Here is a 26,761-nt window from a genome sequence, read left to right on the forward strand (position 1 = left end):
CCCTTTAAGAAAACAAAATAATACAATAAACACCTATTTCCGTTAGGGAAACTAAATAGAATTCACTCCAGCCCTTTCTAGCGGGCAGCCAGCTAATCTGGTTATCCACCCAAAACATGTACTAAACATTCAAAGTACAAGAAGAAAGTCTCTTATCTGAATTGCAGCTCCAACAGCAAACAGGAACACCGGTTCCGGGGAGCAGGCAGTGTCTAGCTCGTAGCAGTCTTTTATTCTGGGTTGAGGTCCCAGCTGGTCTCAGCAGCAGAGCTCCTCGCAGGGTTGGGGGGTCCAGAACAGCCAGGGTCCTTCCTAGCTGGGAGAAGCCTCTCTACCCTCCTGGGGAAAAGCTAACTCAACTTGTGCAGGCTACTTCCTGCCTTTTAAACCCTCAGTCTCTCAGGAGTAATTCCTGGTTAATTGGCTGCAGGTGTATGTCTCTTCAGGAGGAGTTTAACAGCTTTTATGCTGGAAGCACACATATGCTCCTCACTCCAGCATACTGTGTTAGTGTCTCTTTCACTGTGTGTGTGTGTGTGTGTGTGATGTAGAGGTATCGGTACCGTGTTAGCCGAGCTTTAATAATCAAAATGAATAGACGATACCATTCTGTGTCTAACAAAATGCTTTTATTTGTGCGAGCTTTTGAGATACACTGATCTCTTGTTCTGGCGATGGTACATTTGAATAAAGCAAGCAAGGTTTAACTTAAAAACAGTGCATATAAGAATGTTAGATTGAGAAAGAAACCACTGAGTCTCCACTAGTGCTCAAACCACAGCACACAAACAAAGTCAATGAAATTCACATAATCTTGAAAGAGAAAAAGAGCTATGTGGTCACAATCAGTAAGTGAGTATATACTGGTCATCCAATAAACTTGATGGTGGTAGCAGTAGCTTCTGTACCCCTATTGTACAAGTGGACAACTAATTGCAGTCAGTAATCATATAATCCTTTCATCCAAGAACAAGCCACAGTAATGAATAAATCTTGATAATGAAGGTTGTTCTCACAGTATTTAACCATCTGCCAGCTCTATGTAGCATACATCTCCTGTAGCAGTACGTGTAGATAAAGAGTTCTTTGTTGATCCAGATGGACGCAGGGAACCAGGAAAGCACAGGAACAAAAAGCGGGGACCAAACGATAATATGCCATAGAAAAGGTTTTTAATCCATGAATGAGGCACACATGAACATACAGGTGAGGACAAAGTGTTCCTCTAACATGTTTCGCGCTCTTAAGCACTGTAAAAACGCGAAACATGTTAGAGGAACACTTTGTCCTCACCTGTATGTTCATGTGGGCCACATTCATGGATTAAAAACCTTGTCTACGGCATATTATCGTTTGGTCCTCGCTTTTTGTTCCTGTGCTTTCCTGTTCCCTGCGTCCATATAAGAATGTTATCTGTGATTGAAACCTAACACCCCCACCCCCTTGTGTAGTATGTGATTTATGACTTGAGGTGTTATATAGTCCCTGAATGTTAGTGATGTAAGAGTGTGTGTGTGTAATGCCGGTGCTGCCCGCAGACCAGACCCGTCCCTTGTACTGAGGTGGGACGTATGTGTGGGACGTATGTGTGCACGCACCCGCAGCAGAAGGAGCATGTCCGGAGTGTGGTGTTTTGGCGTTGCCAAACCAGGTGTATATAGCTATAGCAATACTTGCTGGTACCGGGTAAAGAAGAGACGTAGCAGTTGCCGTTGCCAAGGTCAGGGAGTGGAGAGATCCGGAAGATCGAGATCCAAGCTGAAATCGAGGGACGTGAGAAGCAGCGTAGTCAGGAGGGAGCCAGGGCCGAGAGCCAGAGAGAGTAGTCAGCCAAGCCGCATCATAACCTGAGTAGCAAAGAAAAGACAAAGCCAGAGTAGACATCCACAAGTGGAGACTGTCGATAATGTGAAAGTGGTAAGACAGGTATAGTGCGGCTGACCAATAGGAAGTGGAGGCAGGCCTGGAGGAGCACAAGGAGCTGTCCTGGATTGGTTACTTTGATAGGCACACAGGTGAGCAGCTTTGGCACTGAGTAATAGCCTGCGCGTGTGTTGGGGCGTGGTCTCACTGCCAGAGCAGTGAATAAATTAATTTCCACATAAAGGGAGAAAGGTACAGAGAGAGTAACCTTAAAGAACCTATTTGCACTCGCTATCTCAAATAAATGGTTAGGAACAATTTAATCCTTGGGTGGAGCCCATACACCATTTACAAAAACATATTAAAACATTTTATTCAACATCTATGCAAAGACACATAACAATTAGTAGGATAAAAATTGATCAGGGGGTGGGTGGGGATGGAGGGTAACGTATTGGGTGCCTCTTGTCTGCACCTGCAGTGATATCACACAGGTGATCTAATTGAACAAGAGAGTGGAGTCTGGTCGATATGACACTATATCTATTCCCTCAATGGGACATGTGTGACTCCCTATTGCTTACATGAGGCATAGGAGCAAGCGTGTAAAGTCTACTGTTGCTCATTTATTCACATTCACTTTGGCACATGCCTTGTACTCAGGGTGTATTAGGTATGTACAGATGTATTCCCTAATCCCTAATTTGCTGCAGGGCAGGGAAACAGACCTCCTCCATGCAGCTATAAGCAGCTAGTTGCGCCAACCTGTATTAGCGATACACAGTCCAGTCTCAGACTAAGCCATCTATACAGTAAGCTCGATCGCAAGCTTGTGATCCTGATGCGAGGTGGCACCGCCTGGTATCGCCGTCTACTGTGGAGCGGGGAAACTAACCGCCTCCATGCAGCTGTATGTAGCTAGCTGCGCCAAACTATACTATCACTGCACAGCCCACTCTTAATAAAAGCCTTCTATCGGCTCGATCGTAGGTTTGCGGTCCTACTGGGGAGGTAATCATACACCCTAGTTTCGCCGTCTATCTGTTACAACTCCGACCCCGCGTCGCCTGATGACGTCATCATTGAGACATCTTAAAAGAAACCGACGTACGTTTCGCGCCACCTGGCGCTTTCTCAAGGTAATGCAGGCACTGCTGGAGCGTCATTTCCCTGGTATTTTATCTTGGTTGGCTGGGGGTACGCCTTTCAAAAAAGCCAATCATATTCGGCAGGGAAACATGACGCGGGCATCAGGAGACCTTACTATTAATTAGTGTAAAGTTTATAATGCTCTTGATGCCCTCTTAAAGGGATAGTCCATAGTGTGGTCCAATATTATGTTGTTATAAATGAACCTCATAGGTGTAAGTACACCCATGTATAGATAGTCAGATGTGGTATGCCATGGAATCAGCTACAGAATTGTGAGGTATATGCACAGGCAACAAACTACATCAGGCTATGATAGTATAAAACAGCACTGTTGGTGAATGAATCTCTATGTATATATGTATATATGTTGCACACACATATACACTTATAAAGGGATGTTTGGATTGTAGGAATATGTGATCCTTAAACGGCCGCCTCTAATAGTCAAAGCGACCGAAGGGAGTTTTAAAAAAACTCCAACTGTATACCCGAGCCCCATGAACCAAAAAACATGAATGAGAGCATGTGCATCGTATGGTACACATGTAGGAGTGTATGATCTTAAAATTGCCGCCTCTAGCAGTCAATACGGCTATAGTGAGTTTAATACTCATGCTATATACCCCGAGCCCCAGGTACACTCAGTTGTCTGTGTATATGCAGGACCAATATGCTGAACATATACTAGTGGGGAGATATAGTCGTATAGTACTATAGAAACGGGGAGTAAATATATCCCTCATTAAGTCCATGCGGCTGAAGGGTCTGGAAAGTAAATATATACTGGCATTCGCGTTGTAAGAGACGCTTATCCCAATTTCCCTTCCGGGGGCCCCACGGGAGATGTTCTATCCCACAGAATGTTAGATATTTCGGGTCCCCATTGTGGAGTTCATTGATGTGGCGTGCGACCGGGGTGTCGGTGGTATTTCTTATCGCCCCCAGATGTTCCAGGACCCTTACCTTCAGAGCCCTGTGGGTTTTCCCTACGTACCGCATGCCACATCTACAGGTGATAAGGTATATGACTCCTACTGTGAGGCAATTGATGAAGCTAGTGATAGTGTGTTCTGTGGTATCTACCTTGTCCGGGATGCTTTTCGTGACCCCCATAAAGGGACACGCCCTACAGCGTCCACACGGGTAAGATCCCACTGGTCTCCTGTCGCCTAGCCATGTACGGGGTGTTACAGTTCGGTAGTGACTATGCACTAACCTATCTTTAAGGTTCCTAGCCCTCCTGCAGGTCATGGTTGGTCTATCCTGCAGTACATGCCTCAAGTCAGGGTCATTCATCAAGACATGCCAGTGTTTTCCGAAGATGCCTTTCAGATCATTCCATTGTTTATTAAAATTACCAATAAACCTTATGATTTTTGTTTCCTGTGTGATGGTATTTTGTCTCTCAGCGAGTAGAGGTGTGCGTGACGTGTCTCTAGCTCGTGTATAGGCTTTCCGAATGGAATTCTTGGAGTACCCACGATTTGTAAACCTTCGCTTCATGTCTACTGCTTGATTTTCAAATTCTTGTACCGTACTACAATTCCTGCGTAACCTCAGGAATTGTCCCGTAGACATGAAGCGAAGGTTTACAAATCGTGGGTACTCCAAGAATTCCATTCGGAAAGCCTATACACGAGCTAGAGACACGTCACGCACACCTCTACTCGCTGAGAGACAAAATACCATCACACAGGAAACAAAAATCATAAGGTTTATTGGTAATTTTAATAAACAATGGAATGATCTGAAAGGCATCTTCGGAAAACACTGGCATGTCTTGATGAATGACCCTGACTTGAGGCATGTACTGCAGGATAGACCAACCATGACCTGCAGGAGGGCTAGGAACCTTAAAGATAGGTTAGTGCATAGTCACTACCGAACTGTAACACCCCGTACATGGCTAGGCGACAGGAGACCAGTGGGATCTTACCCGTGTGGACGCTGTAGGGCGTGTCCCTTTATGGGGGTCACGAAAAGCATCCCGGACAAGGTAGATACCACAGAACACACTATCACTAGCTTCATCAATTGCCTCACAGTAGGAGTCATATACCTTATCACCTGTAGATGTGGCATGCGGTACGTAGGGAAAACCCACAGGGCTCTGAAGGTAAGGGTCCTGGAACATCTGGGGGCGATAAGAAATACCACCGACACCCCGGTCGCACGCCACATCAATGAACTCCACAATGGGGACCCGAAATATCTAACATTCTGTGGGATAGAACATCTCCCGTGGGGCCCCCGGAAGGGAAATTGGGATAAGCGTCTCTTACAACGCGAATGCCAGTATATATTTACTTTCCAGACCCTTCAGCCGCATGGACTTAATGAGGGATATATTTACTCCCCGTTTCTATAGTACTATACGACTATATCTCCCCACTAGTATATGTTCAGCATATTGGTCCTGCATATACACAGACAACTGAGTGTACCTGGGGCTCGGGGTATATAGCATGAGTATTAAACTCACTATAGCCGTATTGACTGCTAGAGGCGGCAATTTTAAGATCATACACTCCTACATGTGTACCATACGATGCACATGCTCTCATTCATGTTTTTTGGTTCATGGGGCTCGGGTATACAGTTGGAGTTTTTTTAAAACTCCCTTCGGTCGCTTTGACTATTAGAGGCGGCCGTTTAAGGATCACATATTCCTACAATCCAAACATCCCTTTATAAGTGTATATGTGTGTGCAACATATATACATATATACATAGAGATTCATTCACCAACAGTGCTGTTTTATACTATCATAGCCTGATGTAGTTTGTTGCCTGTGCATATACCTCACAATTCTGTAGCTGATTCCATGGCATACCACATCTGACTATCTATACATGGGTGTACTTACACCTATGAGGTTCATTTATAACAACATAATATTGGACCACACTATGGACTATCCCTTTAAGAGGGCATCAAGAGCATTATAAACTTTACACTAATTAATAGTAAGGTCTCCTGATGCCCGCGTCATGTTTCCCTGCCGAATATGATTGGCTTTTTTGAAAGGCGTACCCCCAGCCAACCAAGATAAAATACCAGGGAAATGACGCTCCAGCAGTGCCTGCATTACCTTGAGAAAGCGCCAGGTGGCGCGAAACGTACGTCGGTTTCTTTTAAGATGTCTCAATGATGACGTCATCAGGCGACGCGGGGTCGGAGTTGTAACAGATAGACGGCGAAACTAGGGTGTATGATTACCTCCCCAGTAGGACCGCAAACCTACGATCGAGCCGATAGAAGGCTTTTATTAAGAGTGGGCTGTGCAGTGATAGTATAGTTTGGCGCAGCTAGCTACATACAGCTGCATGGAGGCGGTTAGTTTCCCCGCTCCACAGTAGACGGCGATACCAGGCGGTGCCACCTCGCATCAGGATCACAAGCTTGCGATCGAGCTTACTGTATAGATGGCTTAGTCTGAGACTGGACTGTGTATCGCTAATACAGGTTGGCGCAACTAGCTGCTTATAGCTGCATGGAGGAGGTCTGTTTCCCTGCCCTGCAGCAAATTAGGGATTAGGGAATACATCTGTACATACCTAATACACCCTGAGTACAAGGCATGTGCCAAAGTGAATGTGAATAAATGAGCAACAGTAGACTTTACACGCTTGCTCCTATGCCTCATGTAAGCAATAGGGAGTCACACATGTCCCATTGAGGGAATAGATATAGTGTCATATCGACCAGACTCCACTCTCTTGTTCAATTAGATCACCTGTGTGATATCACTGCAGGTGCAGACAAGAGGCACCCAATACGTTACCCTCCATCCCCACCCACCCCCTGATCAATTTTTATCCTACTAATTGTTATGTGTCTTTGCATAGATGTTGAATAAAATGTTTTAATATGTTTTTGTAAATGGTGTATGGGCTCCACCCAAGGATTAAATTGTTCCTAACCATTTATTTGAGATAGCGAGTGCAAATAGGTTCTTTAAGGTTACTCTCTCTGTACCTTTCTCCCTTTATGTGTACTATATTATCCCGTATGCACCCTATTCTCCACACCACACATTACTGGTGGAGAGCGGCATTATATTCTGTTATATGAATAAATTAATTTCGCCTGGTGCGTGCTCTGTAATGTCGGAGAGCGCGCGCCCAGGACAAATGGCAGCCGCCTGAGTGCGGACTGCCTGCGAGGCAGCAGTGGCCCGTCTTGGATGACGGGGAAGCCCCAGAACCACGGGGACCGGGTGGGACCAGCGACGAGGACGTCCCATGGCAGTGGGGGCTATAGGAGGTAAGGGGGGGGTCACACTGCGACTGCCGTGACCCCCGAATCCTCATAGTATGTGTGAATGTATGTACTGTATGTATGTATGTAAATATCAATTTGTAAAGAGCCCACAGTGTATACAGCTCTTTACAAAAGGTGTGTGTGGAGTGGGAGTGTATAATAATGGTGTAGATGTGAGTAGGTGTGGAAATGAAAGAGGCTACATCATTACTAAAAAAGTGTGTGTAGATACTATGTGGTCCCTTTTGATATATAGGGATGGAATTACATAGAGTATTTGTATGTGTAAGAGACAGCTGTGTGTGCATACATATAGCACAGAATATATAGACATGGACTTTAGCACTCATGGGAAGAGAGTTCTCTCGTGTCAGTAGTGACTGATAAAACTTCGGTCTCAGTTTAGGCCATCGCTAAGTGTATTTTTAGTATTACTACACTGGCGACACACTTTATTCGAGCTCGGCTAGTCCCACGAATTCGGGTATACCCGGGTGTATTGAGGTTTGTGACTGTTTTCTGCCCGAGTGCATTGAGTTATTTTCCGGCAGGGATTGAAGCATTTTATTCCCGTTGGCTGCAATACTGCACACTACATATATATATACTGCATTACAATTCATGAATTTATGCCATCTGGTAGACACGCGAAGCATTGCAGCCTATTGAATCCTAAACATTATCATTTAACAGATCAGCCGCCCATCAGCCAGGCATGAACCCAGGCTGGGAAGGCAAATGCAACGGGGCTTGTCAGAGGTGAGGAGCGGCGCATTCCAGGTATCTGCCAGGTACATACCGGGTATTTGCTCGAATAAAGTGTGTCGGTGCAGTAAGTGTAAATTTGTATTCATGCAACCGTTTCTCTTTCGGTGTTCTAAGATTACCTTTGAGTATTGCCACCTTCAGATCGTTCATCTTGTGGCCAGAATCAGAGAAATGTTCGCTGACAAGACTGTCTCTTGTTCCACATGTGATGCTGTGGCGAAAAAATAAATCAGTCTCTTGTTTATCCCCTTTCCCGTCTCACCTATGTAGTAGCAGCCCCCTGAGCATTTCATGCACATGATGAGGTACACGACATTTCTGGAGGAACAGGTGAACCTTCCTCTGATTTTGTACTATATATATATATATATTTATATATATATATATATATATATATATATATATATATATATATATATATATATATATATATATATATATATATATACATATACCACATACACACATACACATATACATATACACATATATATATATATATATATATATATATATATACACATATATACACATATATATACATATATATATATATATACACATATATATATATATATGAACAAAAAGAAGACAGAGAGCACACGCCCCATAGTGTATTATTGTACATTTAATTGAAGGGGGGGATGGAGGAGGGATTAAAAACACTCACAAAGTGAATGTGAATAAGAAGCAATTTGTGATAAAAATGACCACCGAGGCAAGCACCGTCCCGTGTCACGTCGGCAGTCCAACAGGAAATCTTCAAACGATTCACCAGATAGCGTTCATCCTCTAATCGATCAATAAAAGTCCTCCACGCAATGTGGCATTGGAGTAGGGCCTTAATAAAACACCATGCACGCTCCGGCCGTAAAGAGTGCACGTAACGTGATGACGTAATGTCGTGGTGTACGTCCCTGACGCGTTTCGTCACAATACTGCAATTTTATCAAAGGGTAATGACATGAACAGTGGTAGCTTCAGATATATTCAAGAGTGTCTCAGTTAATTGGTGCAACAGCTTAAATGGCCAGACCCCCCAAATAACGCAATTGGCTATGAAAGACATTACATTCAAGCCCTATGGGGGGGGGGAACATAACATAAAGGAACACCCTAGCATTCTCAATATTAATATTATACGTGGTACAATGATAGCAACCAATATATAAGTAAACAAAAGAGAGACCATGCTGTTTAAAACTATTAAAACATAATAAACTAAAATATGTAAATAATATACAATAAATGGCTGTGAAAATAATATACAATAACTCATTAAAAAACAAAAGGGCTAAAATAATTGTTTGGTATATAGCTGCAGCTACCACTGTTCATGTAATTTCCCTTTGATAAAGTTGCAGTATTGTGACGAAACGCGTCAGGGACGTACACTACGACATTACGTCATCACGTTACGTGCACGCTTTACGGCCAGAGCGTGCATGGTGTTTTATTAAGGCCCTACTCCAATGCCACATTGCGTGGAGGACTTTTATTGATCGATTAGAGGATGAACGCTATCCGGTGAATCGTTTGTAGATTTCCTGTTGGACTGCCGACGTGACATGGGACGGTGCTTGCCTCGGTGGTTATTTTTATCACAAATTGCTTGTTATTCACATCCACTTTGTGAGTGTTTTTAATCCCTCCTCCACCCCCCCCCTTCAAATAAATGTACAATAATTCAAATAAATGTACAATAATACACTATGGGGCGTGCGCTCTCCGTCTTCTTTTTGTTCCTTTAGGTTCCACATTGGAATTGGGTATTCCATTTGAGAGCAGCCGTGGACCCCTGGACTTTGAACATTGTTCTGATATACCCATCAGGACTTATTCTAGGGTTTGGACATTTGCACTAGGACTTTTTTATATTTTTTATTGTGTACTGCTGCGGCCAAGTTTATTCGAGCATTTGCCCGTTCTTGGCCGCAGCAGTATCCTGGCGCGCGCCGCAGGGTGACGGGCGCGCGCCGAAGCAGCGGAAGAGCGCCCTCCGATCGGGGCGCTCTCCCTACCGCTGCCGGGTCCGCCGGGTCCCCCGGAACCTCCTGCCGCCGTCCCGCGATCGCGGGACACCAGGGCTCCCTCGGGGAGCCCTGGACGCGCGTGCAGGGGGCGCTGGCACCCGATGATGCGTGACCGCGCATCGGTGATGCGCGGCACGCTGAGGGAGTGCGGCTCACAAGCCGGGACATTTCCCGGCTTGCGGAATGAGCCGCACTCGGATAAACTGTGTCGGCAGTGTATGCATGAATATTTTCAATTCATGCATTTAGAGTGTATTTTCTAGTTTGTTTGTTATAATTATAATATATTATTTGAATTTTTATTTTCACATTTATATATGATTGTTAACATTTTTTGCTAGTATTATCTATTACATCATTTATATATTGCACATGGTAGAATCATAATATCATTATTCACTAGTCTCACGAGTGGTGCTACTTTTTACTATTTTTTTCTTTTGTACATATATATATATATATGTATATAAATAGTTACATAGTAGAAGCGGTTGAAAAAGACATGTGTCCATGAAGTTCAACCTATGCTAAACACACAAACACACACACACATATATATATAATGACCAAAAGATGACACCATTATTTGTATTTTGCAGTTACATTCAGATCACAAATAGTTATTATTGGCACTTACTGTACTTGGAAATAAGATTAATGTTGTGTGCTTCAGTTGTACAAGCGGTAAGACTGGTATCTGTGACTTCTATGGCCATCTACCTTGCAAGAGTTCCTCTGTCACAATAAACTTGGGTGATATCCTGAAGATCTGAGTCTAGCAGTAATTTCTTATTTTACAATAATATGCAGCTGAGAATGGTGTGGTTCAGCTAAGGAGGATACCTACGGTAAGATCATAAAGTAAAAAAAATGATACAATAATTCAAGTAGTGGGGGATGCTGTTTTAAAGAAGCAGGATGTATTTACAAAATTACAATTAAAACTAAATTAGAGATATTTTTTCTGTTGTCAGGACTGATGTTGTCATGTGTTTCTTATAGGATGAAGGAAGCTGGATTAAGCTATAAATATTGGAGAGGTGTACCTCTTTCATCCAGTTGCAAACAGTGTCCACTAGCTTACACAAATCCAGTTTGTGGATCCGATGGTCACACATATTCTTCACAGGTAAGATAAAGGCCAATATTGGCATATGTGAATTTTTTGTAAATAAAGAATGCATGTAGTCTATTACTATACATTGTAGTAACACTTGCTGATATTTAAAAGAAAATTATCAGACTTCCATACTCCCGTTGATCATAGGCAAAAGTGAGTTAAAGCCCTGCTGTCTGGGCTGGTTTGATGGCAGTACCATCGGTGTGACTGCACCTTGCCCCATGCTTACAGAGGGCCCACACTCTTTCCCGGCCCAACTTCCATCATCTCAGTTTAAATGTTGTGGTGGTTAAATTAAATTAACCACCACAACATTTAAACTGTGATTGCCGAGGGAGAGGGTGGGGCATCTGTAAGTGCTGCAATCTCCTCCTACTACCACCCATCGCAGCATGGTAGCAGGAGGAGAAGACGGCACTTACAGATATGCCGGTTCCGGAGGAGGTGCACCGGACCCCATCATACTCCCAGCCAGCCCTGCCTCTGGGTGTGTTAACATGACACTAATTACATTGTTGTCCAGGGACATTTGTTTAGAACTAAAAGGAGGCAGAAGATAGCCACAAGGGACGGGTTAGCCAAGAAAGGGAGTCTACTTGCCTCCAAAATACAATGAATATAGAACACTAAACATGATTGTTAATTAGTACCAGAAATAGAATATTTTAGCATGCAAACATTACATGTATTTCTTCACGTTAATGGCACATATTCCGAAACAAAATAGTGGACCAATTTAACGTGTACTTAGACAAGATCATTTTATAGAAGAATGCAGAGTTAGTTAACACTTCATTGACTCCATCTATAGTAAACTAGAGCCTCTAATAGTAGAAAATTTGTATTGAGCGCGCTGTCTCTCCAAACGACCCCCCTCTCACGGCTACCCGGTGTCACCCCGCAGCTCCCAATCTCCCGTGATCAGCGGGGCATAATCAGCAATACAAAAAACAAAAATAGGAGCGCATGAAAATGAAACCAGAAGAAACCAAAATTAATACATATATTTTTATCATGAAAAATCATTCATCATACAAAAAATACACATAATACAGTAATATAATAATAACCTTGTCAAAATTGACACAAATAAATTATGCACGAGCCCTAGCCACACAGGGTTAGTGGATGTAAACACCCAAATGCACAACCCTAGATAGTGACAGGGAAGGAGAAGTGCTAGGAATGCAGGATGTTATAGAAAAAACAGACCTTAGGCACTAGAATTCCCCTTTGTGCTCCTCGTGGCAGGTAGGGCTCCACCAGCTACACAAACTGACCTTCGTCACGGACGTGCGTCGCTGCGTTATGACATCACCAACATGTTTCGTGTCACATGACACTTCATCAGGGCTTGGCCATAGACACTCAGAGAGGCACTAATATACCTCCCCTGGTTCCTATATTAACCAATAGGGAACCATGTCTTATTTCAAGCTATCAGACCATCCAATCAACTGCTCACGTATTAATTGACAAATCAATATAACTAAATGCTAACAGTAAATTAGAAAAATGATAATACATTCATGACACTTACAAAATAATACACACACAAATACATAACATGACAAAACTTAAAATAATAAACTATAATTGATTTAAAAATTACATTTTTAAATCAATTATAGTTTATTATTTTTGTCATGTTATGTATTTGTGTGTGTATTATTTCGTAGGTGTCATGTATTTATTATCATTTTTCTAATTTACTGTTAGCATTTAGTTATATTATATTACTGTATTATGTGTATTTTTTGTATGATGAATGATTTTTCATGATAAAAATATATGTATTAATTTTAGCCTCTAATAGTAGCATCACAGAAACAAGAACCCTTAAGATGTCATCCCATCTCCCATAATGTTTTGCATACATAATTGTTATTGAATATGGTACCAACTGCATGATTTTATTGTCCTTAAACTTGTTGCAAAAATATTCAGATTTGTCCTGATAATATTGCAGATAACGGAATAAGGCCCAAAGACTAATATACTATTGTGCTTATTAAGCATATATTACATAAATTGTATAATATTTTTGTACCAAAGAATCTCAACGATTCAAGATGGCATAAATCTTCCAGATTTACAACCGCCTAAGATGTACTGGAAGACACTTTGAGTAACAAGCTTCTTACATTTACCACTTTGCAGCAAAACACACCTTTCTTTAATCATCCCAATCAAAATAATTTTAGAATTTGATAACATTAAAGTACATCGACATTTACACTGATAATAAACAGGCGGTTTTCATCATGCTTACTGCGGCATACTGTATAACGTACTGCTGCAGTTGGATTTGTTAAAAAAAAACTTAAAGTATTATTATGGAAATGACAACAGGTAGTGTAGTTAATAGGTATTTTAAAAGGCAGTTTATTTTTGCCTCAATTTGAGAATATTTGTGGTGAGATACTTCTAAATGTAATTAGTAGAACTGGAAATGTACCACTATCCACTTACTGTAAGTCCAATGTGTCTGAGATACTGTCATTATATAAACCAAAATAACTGTACCCTTTTAGGTTGTCATCCTCATTATCAATAATCTATATATTTATTTATTTTTGAAACTTGATCTTTATTAAATTTTCAGAAGGGGAGGGAAAAAATAAAAAACGGGAAGGGGTTCAAAAATAAAGATTGGGATAGGGGGAGAGGGGTGCAGTCCGCGTTGAACATAACATAGTACAGACACATATATCAATACAACCTTTTGAGGGAGGAGGGTTTGCCTAAACAACTCATAGAGATGCTATATATTTTGGCATAATCTTTGATACTGCTCAAAGCCAACTTCCTAGTGCCAACCCCATGGAACCCTGACCAGGAAGAAATAAAGAAAATCGATCAAGGCACCCAGGAGGAGGCACTTGCCGGGACACTTAAAGCAGAATTGTGTGGCAGTTTATACTCGAGATGCTAGAGAAAAGGAGCCAAGGTTGCCACACCCTTTTTGGTCCCTGGGGCACTCGGCCGGCAGCACCTGGCTCCATCACCAGTAGACCCCGGTCAGTGCTTCCGGTGGTAAATAAGCCATCACTTGCGGGGGCAGCCAGGTGAGGGGAACAGGGCACAGGGAGCAGCCCAGACCATCCCACCCCAAAGCTGCCTGGAGTTAGGACCCCGAGCCACCAGGTCCATCCTTACCAAGATATGAGAAACCGGAGACCCCAAGGACAACATATCTAATATCTTCAGAACAATTCCAGCTATCTGATCAGATCACCCCTGATTCAGCAGCTCCTCAGGGGGTGGTTTTGCAGACCACCTGGGATCAGTGTTTACCCAGCTCTGATGCCATTATACAGTCCTCTGTGGGGGTCTTACGAAGCTTTGGGGCCATTAGGAGAATTTTGAGTGGTAGGTCAAGTGTCATTACTGAATCCAAGATACAGGAGTTTCTATTTGGTGACCCAGCTCGGCAGACTCAGTCTGTACATAACCTACTGTAAGTGCAGATACGCAACCTTAGTCCCAGTTACCTGAGCCTCCAGGCCTGAAGGCGGGCGTGGAGATAGAGAGATAGGAGACCTTGGGCTGAGAAGGTGAGTAGCTCCCGGCGGAACCCGGAACAGTGCAATCGGGGCTCAATTCAAGTGGCCACTGAGAAGGCGGAGTAATGGCAGACCAAAAACCCCGCGATCTCCCTCTCAGGCCACACAGCCCCACGTTGGTCCAGCCTTTTTCCACTCTGGTGCAGGTACACCACGAGTCTCCTGCCTGGCTCTGGGTTACATTAGGGACAGGCCCAAGCCATGGAGGAAGGCCGGACCCCACTCCGGGCCTTCAGAGAGTGGGTCATCCCCACGCGGAAGATAACCGGAACGGGAACGCCCTGCGGTACTGGACTCTCTGCTTCCTGAGCACCAATGTGACAGGTTGAAGGCCTATACGCCTCGTGAGAATAGTCAGGGAGAGGTCCTGAAAGACCTGGAGGACGAGCAGGAATGAAGACTCCTCGTGATCGGGCAAGATATCATTCAGTGATTTTGCGACGAAGAGCTCCGACTCCAGAACTGACTCCTGTACCCCTTTGATCCGTAAATTGTTCCTGTGTTTTCTATTTTTGGAGTCTTCCTGGCCTTCTGTCAGCTCGATCATCTGAGTCTGGAGTTGTTCTGCAGACCGGGATATTTTATTTTGATGCTGGATGGTTTTGTCCATTTTTCTTTCCATTTTTCTTTCTTGTGTCTCCCAGGGTGGATATATCTCTATCTCCCGGAGCTCCTCTTGCAGTAATTATTTGAGACAACTTTAGAGGTCCTTTTAAATCTTGTTTTGTGGAGAGTAAATTTAAAGCCTCATCCATCGATTCCTGCTCTGATTCCCATTCGGCCTGTGAGTGCGAGTCAGGGGCCCGAGGCACGCAGGATTCTCTCTTCTTCCTGAAGTAGGGGCCAAGATCACTTGAATTTGGCTTTTTTTTTTGGAGCCATGCCTTAAGATTTCCAAAGACGTGTAGGTTGCAAGAGAGGGAGTTTTGGGTACTTTCTATGTTTTTTGCTTATATAAATGCCCCTGTTGCAGATTAGCTCAGGTTTTACATAACCATCCGCTTCGGCTCTCGCGCATGCGCCCAATAATCTACATATTAAAGAAGGGATCCATATTGATCGATTGGTTTATTTGTGCTCCTACTCATATCGAACCAGGTTTGCTGCAGACGAGCCACACAGCTATGACAGCTGCTTGTTGCAGAGTGTAACTTATTTTTTCTGCAGTGTATTTAAAAATCAGTTTGACTGTAGTGTCACCCAAAAGATTAACACTATATAAGAAGCACAAAGTAGATAATGAACTGATGTAAACTAAATTATTAGATTCAGTAAAATGAGAAATAGGAGTTTCCTTCACAGCTCGTAAATGTGTTAAACTGTTGTAATCTAATTGGACATACTAAAATTATTATACAGCTTGAGTTCAAACTAGGGTTCAAAATGCCCTCCTTCTGCTGAAACGCATACCCGAAGACAAGAACACCACTATTTTATTGCATAATCGATGACTCATTGATCCAGCTGCTCCTACTCCTGAATGAAACAAATTTGTTTTTTCAGTCCTCCTAGCAATCAGGAAACATTTTATGTATGCGTTTTGGACCATCATTCATGCTCTGTCTCAAGCACTTTATAATGGTCTTATTTTCCTCGCTAAACATCATTTTGGTACTATACACTTAGTCATCATGCTGTAACCCATTCCAAAGAATATTTATTAGATTATCAAATAATTTGTAAATGTAATAATCTACTGTGAAAGACCTATAATTTCTCAAATATTCAAGAAAATGTAGTGTTTTTTCTACAAGATATTACAAAAAATAAAAGGGGACAGTTTTTTTCTGAACACAGTGCATACATACTGTACATACATATATAAATACAGTGCATATATAAAATTCCCAGCGGCACCTAAAATGTTGTGCCTAGTGCCTGTGTTTTGAAGCGCTGAGCTGTCTGTCACCCCTCTGCTAGTCACAGCACACCCTATCCTGCTTCACTGATTTGGCATCAAATCAGAATCATATGAATAGTGGGGTGACAGACAGGTCAGTGCACACAGCTTATGGTGGTCAGTGCCAGGGAGAGAGGGAGGAGTTACTGTGTGGTATGTGTGTGTATCAATGAGTGTGTGTATGTGTATGTGTGTGTGTGTGTGTGGGGAGGGATGTGTGTGTTGCAGGGACAATGGAATACGTGTGTAATATAAATAGGCTTGTTAATTCAGCTACAAAAATAGCTTCATACAGCATGTGTAAAGTAACAAAAAACAGCATAGAACAGTCTAGATAAATAGTCCATAACATTGTTTTGTCCTTTTCCCAGAAAGGGCGGTCCAAGTCCAATAAAAACACAAAGATGAAGGGTACGTGTCCTAATCTAACAGACCTTGCTGCAGGCTTGTCTCCCTCCAAAGTTTCAGCATGTGTTTCTCTGGTTCACACAGGAAACAAGAACAAGTGGGAGCTCTGGGTTCTTAAAGCCTTGTAACGAGGCACCTGGGACCTGGTCAATTATCCAGCAATGGAATTAACCATGTCACTTCTGGACTCCAGACCTATACAAAGGTCTCCCAGGCATAATGTTGGAATGGTGAATTCACCCTGTCACTCTCCTCCCCTGTTTGTGTATGGCTAGGGTCATGCACGACTAAAGCCTGAACATCCACCCTCTCTAGGGAAGAAAGCGTTTGCATTTATCTTCCCAGGCCTGTGCTGAATCTCAAACAAGAAGGGCTGGAGGGCCATATACCACCTGGTCAGTCTAACAATGGAGTCCTTCATCAAATGTAACCACGTTAGTGGACCTTTATCTATCATATTTGTTTATGATACTAGATTTAACAAAACATTGGTGAGATTGCTTAATAACAATTATTATCACATGAGTTAAATTGAAAGAACAGACTGGATATGTTTCCAAATCAATGTGCTCCTTTTCTAAACAATGTGCCATGAAAATTGGAGACAGGAAGGCATTTACTTTTCCCCTTATCAATGAATGATGTTTCACTGGGGTTTTTTGTTTGTCTACCTCTGGATCAAAATACTGTAAATACAAATATATGATAGGTATCTGTCATCTAAATTTAGCATAGAGGTAGGTTGAACTTGATGGACATACAGTATGTCTTTTTAAAATCTACTATGTAATTAGGTTAAAGATAAGGAGAATAAGCCTCCTGGTGCCAATAACTCTATCGCCCACCTACCTCTACTCACCCCCCTTCTGCCTTTCTCTCTCACTTTGAATCCTGGCTCTCTTTCTTTCTCTCCTCAGACTCCCCTGTTCTTCTCCTTGGGGACTTCAATTTCCACATTGATGACCCCTCTCTCCCTTGCGCTTCCAGCTTTCTTTCACTAACCTCTTCTTTTGGCCTTCAACAGTGGACAGCAGCCAGCACCCACAAGGATGGCCACTACTTAGACCTGGTTTTCACTAAAAACTTTTCTCTCTCCGATTTCTCCATTTCACCTTTTCCTCTCTCTGACCATCACCTCATCTCATTCTCTCTATCTCGCTTCTCCCCTTCTCCACCTCCATCTACCCCCTGGTTCTGCAGAAACCTGCGCTCTATTCACTTACCTGACTTTGAGTCCATTTTACACTCCTCCCTCTCCTCTCTCAGCTCTGCTACAGACCCTGACAACCTGGTCAGGAACTACAAGTCTGCCTTGTCCTCCTCTCTTGATCTACATGCCCCGCTTTCTCTCTGCCGCCCTCACCTTTCTAACCCTAGACTCTGGCTAAATTCCCACACGCGCATGCTGCATTCCTCCACTCGTTCCTCTGAACGCCTCTGGAGGAAATCTCATACTCTCGCAGACTTCCTTCACTACAAATTTATGCTATCCTGTTTCAACTCTGCCCTCTCGCAAGCTAAACAAGCCTACTTTTCGGCACTAATCAACATGCACAAGTCTAACCCATGACGACTGTTCTCTGTCTTTGATACTCTACTCAAACCACCCTCAGCTGCCTCTCCTTCCTCCATCTCCGCTCAGGACTTTGCTGACTATTTTAAGGAAAAGGTGGAATCCATACGTCAAAACATCCCCTCTGTTTCTACCTCCCATCCTACACCTCTTCCTAACTCTCCTCCTGCCTTCCTTGACTCTTTTTCCACTGTCTCAGAGGAGGATGTGTCGCTGTTGATCGCCTCTTCTCCCTCTACCACTTGCCCTCTTGACCCCATTCCCTCCCATCTCATAAAACCTCTTTGTCCTACTATAATCCCTACGCTCACACACATTTTTAACTCCCCTCTGCTCTGGAACCTTTCCATCCTCCTTCAAACATGCAACAGTCATACCATTACTCAAAAACAGCAAGCTTGACCCTACCTATCTTTCTAACTATCGACCTGTCTCCCTCCTGCCTTTTGCCTCTAAACTCCTTGAACGTCTTGTATTCTCTTGCTTGCTCCATTTTCTCAACACCTATTCTCTCCTAGACCCTCTACAATCTGGCTTCCGCACTGCTCACTCCACGGAAACAGCCCTCACTAAAATAACTGACGACCTCCATGCTGCCAAAGACAGAGTCATTACACTCTTCTCATATTACTCGACCTCTCTGCAGCATTTGACACCGTGGTCCACCATCTTCTCCTTCACATTCTCTATACTCTTGGTATTCGGAACAAAGCTCTATCCTTGATCTCATCCTACCTCTCCCATCGTACTTTCAGTGTCTCTTCTGCTAACACCTCCTCCTCTATTGATCTCTCTGTGGGGGTACCCCAGGGCTCTGTCCTGGGACCGCTTCTCTTTTCTCTGTACATACTCTCTCTAGGTGAACCAATAACATCTTTTGGGTTTAATTATCACCTCTATGCTGACGACACACAAATATACTTTTCAACACCCGACCTTACACCTGCTGTACAAACCAAAGTTTCTGAATGTCTCTCTGCTATATCATCCTGGATGGCTCTCCGCCGCCTTAAACTCAACATGGCTAAAACAGAGCTCCTCATACTTCCTCCCAAACCTGGCCCTACTACCTCCTTCCACATTACTGTTGGAACTACGATCATTCACCCAGTAGCCCAAGCACGCTGCCTAGGGGTCACACTCGACTCCTCTCTCACATTCGCCCCTCACATTCAAAACATTTCTAAAACCTGTCGCTTTTTCCTCCGCAATATAACAAAGATATGCCCTTTCCTCTGTTGCTCGACTGCTAAAACTCTGACTCAGGTCCTCATTCTCTCCCGTCTTGATTACTGTAACCTCCTGCTGTCCGGCCGTCCTGCCGCTCACCTGTCTCCCCTACAATCTATCCTAAACGCTGCTGCCAGAATCACTCTACTCTTTCCTAGATCTGTCTGAGCATCTCCCCTCATGAAATCCCTCTCCTGGCTTCCGATCAAATCCCGCATCTCACACTCCATTCTTCTCCTCACTTTTAAAGCTTTACACTCTTCTGCCCCTCCTTACATCTCAGCCCTAATTTCTCGTTATGCACCATCCAAACTCATGAGTTCTTCTCAATGATGTCTTTTTTCTACCCCCTTTGTATCTAAAGCCCTCTCCTGCCTTAAACCCTTTTCACTGACTGCCCCACACCTCTGGAATGCCCTTCCCCTCAGTGCCCGACTAGAACCGCTCTATCCACCTTTAAGACCCACCTTAAGACACACTTGCTTAAAGAAGCATATGAATAGCACTGTGGATATTCTGAACACATGATACATAAAGCTTGGCCCCCTGCAGACGCACTTACCAGAATTCCCTCCTACTGTCTCTGTACGTTCTCCCTACCTACCAATTATACTGTAAGCTCCTCGAGGCAGGGACTCCTCTTCCTTAATGTTAAAGCACTTATTCCCATGCTCTGTTATTTATTTGATTACCACATGTATTACTACTGTGAAGCGCTATGCACATTAATGGCGCTATATAAATAAAGACATACAATACAATATGTTGATAAGAAGTTATACAGTATTTCTTTTGTGTTAGGCATTCGGAGCTCAATTAAATGTTCAATATGTTATTTTGAATATATTTGGTGTTACTCCCTGACAGTATGTAAACTACTATCCAAATATTCAAGATGTCCATTTGTTAGACGATCTTGCATCTATATTCCCATATGATGTGTTAATACACCAAAACTATTATTCATTATGTAGCTTCTTTGTATCGTACAGTACAGTATCTCTTCTATTCCATGTAGCGTAAAGAACAGAATGTTTACCTACTACATTTTTAACACTTTGCTACCATATAATGCTTAAACTGAAGTACAGATTCATTTAACAAAGAAAACACTGTGGCCAGGAGTTATTATAGGACAATCCATGCTATCGCAGGCGAATCAGTGATACCTGCCATTAAAGTCAATGTCAGATATTGGAGATTGAGGCTCAACAGTATCACGCTTTGATAACTCCTGGCCACTAACTTCTATTTTGTTTTATGAATTTCAAAATACTGTACAATATTTTAGAAACATGCATGTAGCACATGTTATAATAAAAATAACATGCTCGGTGGTGCAAGTGGTGTTTTTTTTTTCATTTTTACATAATGTTTTCTTTATATTTAATTCAAAATTTAACCTAATTGAGGAATTATTGCAGTCCAAATAGCAGCAACATCCATATAAACGCTGTATTGGAGATTACATAAATATTGTCTCTAATTTAAGTCTGTTTTAACCAGCGATGTCCTCAGCTAGTTCCTCAGCAAGTTCTTAGAGATTTGAGATAATAATCAAAACACATCCGGTTCAAAAACTGTTTACTGTTAAACTCACAGCCCCAGTTTTTCAGCCTTAACTCCCTTATATTACTTAGTAAAGGAAAATGCCAGATTTGCCATCTGGGGGCAAAAAAACTATATGAACTTCCAGGCATGCTCATACCCACATTTCCGTAACCCCTAACCTCACAAATTGAGTAGAATCATCACAGTTATTTCCCCTGCCCACAAACCATTAAAATCTGCTGCCGTTGCTAAAACAATTAGAGAAGAACATTTGGTAACAACATATAAAGCATAACTATAACAATATACACATATAAGGCAATCACACATGCCTCATTATGAAAGAAAGGGGTTAGGTATATACCATGGGTTCCCCTCTGGCCAGAATGAGTTCACGCCATCACTAGCTGTCATAGAATCAGATCTGTCTTTAGAACCTGATGCAGCAGATGTCTTAGCATGTGAAGGTATGTTGCAAGATTTTGCTACTCCCATCAAGACATGATTTAGACAAGATGCAGACACACCCAATGTATCTGAGGTTCTATCAGACAGAGTGAAAAATATTAGACCCAATTTGCCTTCTTTGTCACCAATTGTGAGCTTTCGGATTCCAAAAGACTTGGATAGTCCAGCGGTATGTCCGGACCACCAACATGATTTAGTCCATTGACAGTATTGCAAATCTAGTGAGGAAGAAGATAACAGGAAATGAGGCTGATAGTAATCCGTTTGTTAAAGCAATAAACATCAGACCATACAAGAACTTCATGTTTTAAGCTAATCAGAGTCTTCACATGTAGGGAGAAGATTGGAATAAACCGTGAAAAATCATGAACAAATAAAACCTTTTGAGAGTCTGGACCTACACTAAGCCATCCTCTGATAGCCTATGGCCCATACAGATCTCTGAATGTAAGATTACAGTTTAACAGTCAGGCCTGCCCCAAAAAGTATTTCACGCACTGAGGTAATGTCTTAATGTCCACAAGATGTTGTTACAATGAAGCCGAAGTAATCAGAATATCGTCCAGGTATACAACACATACCCAGTAAAGAACTCTAGATTAACTGTATTCATTAAGCACTCGAAAGGAGCAGGGGCATAGCACAATCTTAACTGTAAAACAGGAAACGGGCACAATATGCGATGAATGCTGTTTTAGGCTAAACTGCTGGATTTACCGCCATCTGCTAGTAACCTAAGGGCTTGTCCAATATAGAGATGATTTGGCATTAGCTAGAAATTCCAGAGCACCACTCATCAATGACAACAGGTATAAACTACATCAAATCTGATGTCTTGTGAAGATATAGGGACAAGGACATGGAAAAATGGTAAGGTTTAGGGTTCAATAATTTAGTTAACATGTCAACAATGTGTTCATCATTAGTGGATACCGTGCAGGAAACTCTCTATGAAAAAAGGAGAAGACACTGGTGAAGCAAATGCTGTTTGTATACCATCTGATGCAGTTCGTTTTCATGGGTTTCTCTAAAAATAATGCTTTAAAAGATAACTGCAATTGCCACAAATGGACGTTAGCCTTATAACCAAAAGAGAAAAATGCATAAATGCGCACCAGGGGTTAAGTAAATGTCATTTATTGGTAAAAATACACAAAAAGAAACTGAGAGGATCCAACCCCACCTCAGCTCAAATGTTACACCGCTCAGATTCAGTAACCATACATATGAACTCTGAGATATCTAAACCCTAAGCAGTATAACACATACAGTACACTAAAAAACAGATATAATCAATCAATGTAAAAATTAACATAAAAACAACAATCCAAAGTGGTTTCAGGTTAAACCGCCATAGAAGACTATAAAAAAACTGACAGGGGGAGACGAACACTCACACTGAGGCAGAAATGCGAGTCCACGGTAACCGTAAGAGGATCCGGATCACGGCACCGCAGAGTTGGAAAACGCCACTTGCTCCGTCTCAGCCTGTCAGCAAACACGCGCAGGATGACCTGTCGTGATCTCTACACGTTTCGCACCACATGCTTCGTCCTTAGAACCAAGTTTAGCTTGGTCAAGAGCCCCTTCACTACCCAACAGGATTAGAATCCACACAACCTCTGTTTTCCAGGACAATAGCTAAACAGTGTGAGCTAAACCAGCTGATAGCTAGCACCACTGTCACAGCATACTTTTGAGCTCTACTTCTCCCTGAGTGCTCATACATGTACAAAGCACTTTACCCTCTTAGCAGGAAATGCAGCAATGGATCAACGCAACCTCATTCCACCAAGCAAAGTTGTTTTGATTAAATTAGTTCTAAGAGAGGTGCATTCTTATAGACCATGCAGGTCATGTGTTACAGTAGTACAGCTGACTGCTAAAGAGCTGCTTTGAATGTAACAGTCCCAGTACGTGGGTCCTGACATACTGCTTTAAAATACAATACATTTTATAGACATCATCTCTGAATTCTAGAAATATTTTATCCTTTATAAGATATTTTAGTCCAAATAGTTCTTGCTAAATACTTTTTTTTTTCTTAGAATTACATAAATTGAACTTGAATATTAATCAGAAATGCAATCAGTGAATGTCAGCTTTGAAGTTATATCATGTGTAAATGTGTAACACGTAGCTCACCACAAACGAAGCGCTACCGCGGTGCTGAGTTAGGGAATTGGTTAATGCCGACCCACAGCCACGCGGGTGCACCTAGGATGTACTGTAGAGTAGTCGTTCATGCCAGGTCAGGGTTATAGATTGAAGAATAGTATAAGTACTTGCCAGGTCTGGAGTGGAGAGTTGCGGATCGTCGGAGTGCGTAGCCAACTTCGGGATTGGAGAGTAGCGGATCGTTGGGGTACGTAGCCAGGTTCAGGATAGGAAAGTATCGGATCGGTGGAGTATTTAGCCAAGTTCAGGTCTGGAGACAGGAGAAGGGTCGTTCATAGCCGGATCAGGAGAGGAGAGGTGCGGAATCCAAGAGACAGGCAGGGTCAGGCAACAGAGGTCAACAGGCAAGGCAAGGTCACAGGAACTAGAATGCAGCAAGGCATGGCGTCACACTAGACTATGCTCAGCAAAGACTGAATGTAGCAGGAAGTTATATAAAGGAGGAGCCTCCAACAGCCAGCCAGGACGGAACCAGGAAGAAGATCTCGATAGGCTGCTGGTGCACGGAGGCGTGCCCTAGTATGCAGCCTAATCAGAGATGGGGGCAGGACTGATCGCGCGCTGACCCGCGCATGTCACGGAGGTCAGAGGGCAGAGGACCGATCGTGCACCAACCCGCGTACGTCACGGAGGTCAGGGGGCGGAGCCCGAGGCGCACGTCACTCCCACGCCGGTCCTGTCCATCACCAGAGCAGGGGCAGGGCTTGGAACGTGCATCACCGGGGAGTCTGGACGAACGCACCTGTCGTGCATCAGAGCGGGGGGCAGAGACAGAATCCGCAGACTGGGAATCAGACCGCACAAGATCCGCATGCGTGTGTTGTGGGACCAATTATGCAAAACATATATATACAGTGGTTGACAAATCACCAAAAAATCTACTCGCCACACAAAAAAATCTACTCGCCACCTAGTACCAAACGTATGCTGCTTAGGACAATAGGAGCTCGCCACGATGTTAAATCCACTCGCCCGGGGCGAGCAAATGTATAGGTTTGTCGAACACTGTATATATATATATACCACGACTATTAAGGTTATGGTGGGTAAAAAAAGTGACTAAAACCCTCCACAGTAAAGCAACAGTTGCTTTATATATATATATATATATATATACTATATATATATATAGTATTATTATTAATGTATTACATTTAAATGCAAGTTAAATGTATTAGCAATGTTACAAAAAGTAAAAGGTTATCTGTGTAAGTACCTTTAGTTCCTGCTGTTCTCGGGTGCCGGCTGCAGTGACTCCCGTGCTGCGGAGGAGTTTTGATACCGTCGGTATATATAATCCGTATATATACCGCAGCACCGTGCAGTGACATCACAGCACGGGAGTCACTCCAGCTGGCACCACGGAACTGTGGTGTTCTAACACAGATAAGCTTTTACTTTACCGTTGTGAGTGCATTTAACTGGCTTTTTAAATTAATTTTGCAGTCTACGCTATGTGGGCTGTGTTTGTCTTTGCTTCTGTCTTTTAGATTTACCATTCATTACCTGTGAGTTGAGGATTCCCTATCCAGATGCAGCAACAACACATTACCATTAGAACTGACCATTACAACCATAACTATACTAAACATGACTGTGAAACAACTTGACTAACCAAGGACAACATGATTTAGATTGCATGACTTATTTATACAAGTGATTGGCTTTTCATGACACCTTGAACTACCTTTGCCACACATCTATCGTTTGGTGTATTTACTCTTTTTTTGTGTTTTTTGGCTTGGTTTTTCTATTTTTTCTATTTGCTTGTTATACTTTCTGTACTTTTAATATATACCTTATATTATGTTTTTTTTTTTTTTTTTTGGGTTTCCTTTTATTTTTTCTTTCTTCTGTACTTTCTTCTGGTATTTTTAAAATATATTAATGTTCCTATCTAATCTTGCTAGTCATTTGTGCACTGCCATTATCCACTTATTCCTTTCAGATTCATTCCACTCAAGATTAGTGGGTCCTCCCTTCTAGTGTATTGAGCGATTACCTATTTATTTATTTTTATAGCAAATGGAAATATTACTGTATGCTCATTTGCATGTCTTAGACATGTCTGCAACCCCACCTTTCACCATTATCACCCAGCACACAGCACTTCCACTGCAGCAAGGGATTCTGGGAAATGACATGCAAATGAGCACACAAAAAAAGCACACCCTTTGCTTCAAAACCATAATATATATATATATATATATATATATATATATATATATATATATATATATATATATATATATATATATATGGGATATAGCCTATAGGGAACCATTTTTATGGTTTTGAAGCAAAGGGTGTGCTTTTTTTGTGTGCTCATTTGCATGTAATTTCCCAGAATATATATATATATTATATATATATATATATATATATATATATATATATATATATATATATATATATATATATATATATATATATATATAGAAAAAAGAACAGAAAATAACCTCCTATGGTGAAGTATGTCTTTATAAAGTATAAATCAACACAATAAAAACTCCAAAATGGACACACAAACGCGTACGCATATGTAGGGCAAAACCTGGCTCTTAAGGCCTGCATCCCAAACTTTGCACACCTCCGTCCGTCCTCAGCTCCTCTCTCCACGAGGCTCAGATCTTCCGGATAGTGTCCTGGTTACATCACTAGGGACTACAGATGCTCTGGTTGGCCAA

At 42.4% G+C, this 26,761-nt stretch overlaps 1 protein-coding gene across 1 annotated transcript in view; it reads left to right on the forward strand.

Moving 5' to 3' along the window:
- SPOCK3 (SPARC (osteonectin), cwcv and kazal like domains proteoglycan 3) overlaps nucleotides 1-26,761 on the forward strand; it is a 419,107-nt gene that overhangs the window by 262,431 nt on the left and 129,915 nt on the right. Inside the window, exon 5 of the mRNA XM_075611960.1 lies at nucleotides 11,083-11,209. Within this exon, the coding sequence (XP_075468075.1) occupies nucleotides 11,083-11,209 (127 nt within the window). The remainder of the gene's footprint in view (nucleotides 1-11,082; nucleotides 11,210-26,761) is intronic.

Source organism: Ascaphus truei, chromosome 1 (assembly GCF_040206685.1).
Source record: "Ascaphus truei isolate aAscTru1 chromosome 1, aAscTru1.hap1, whole genome shotgun sequence".
NCBI classification, from domain to species: Eukaryota; Metazoa; Chordata; class Amphibia; order Anura; family Ascaphidae; genus Ascaphus; species Ascaphus truei.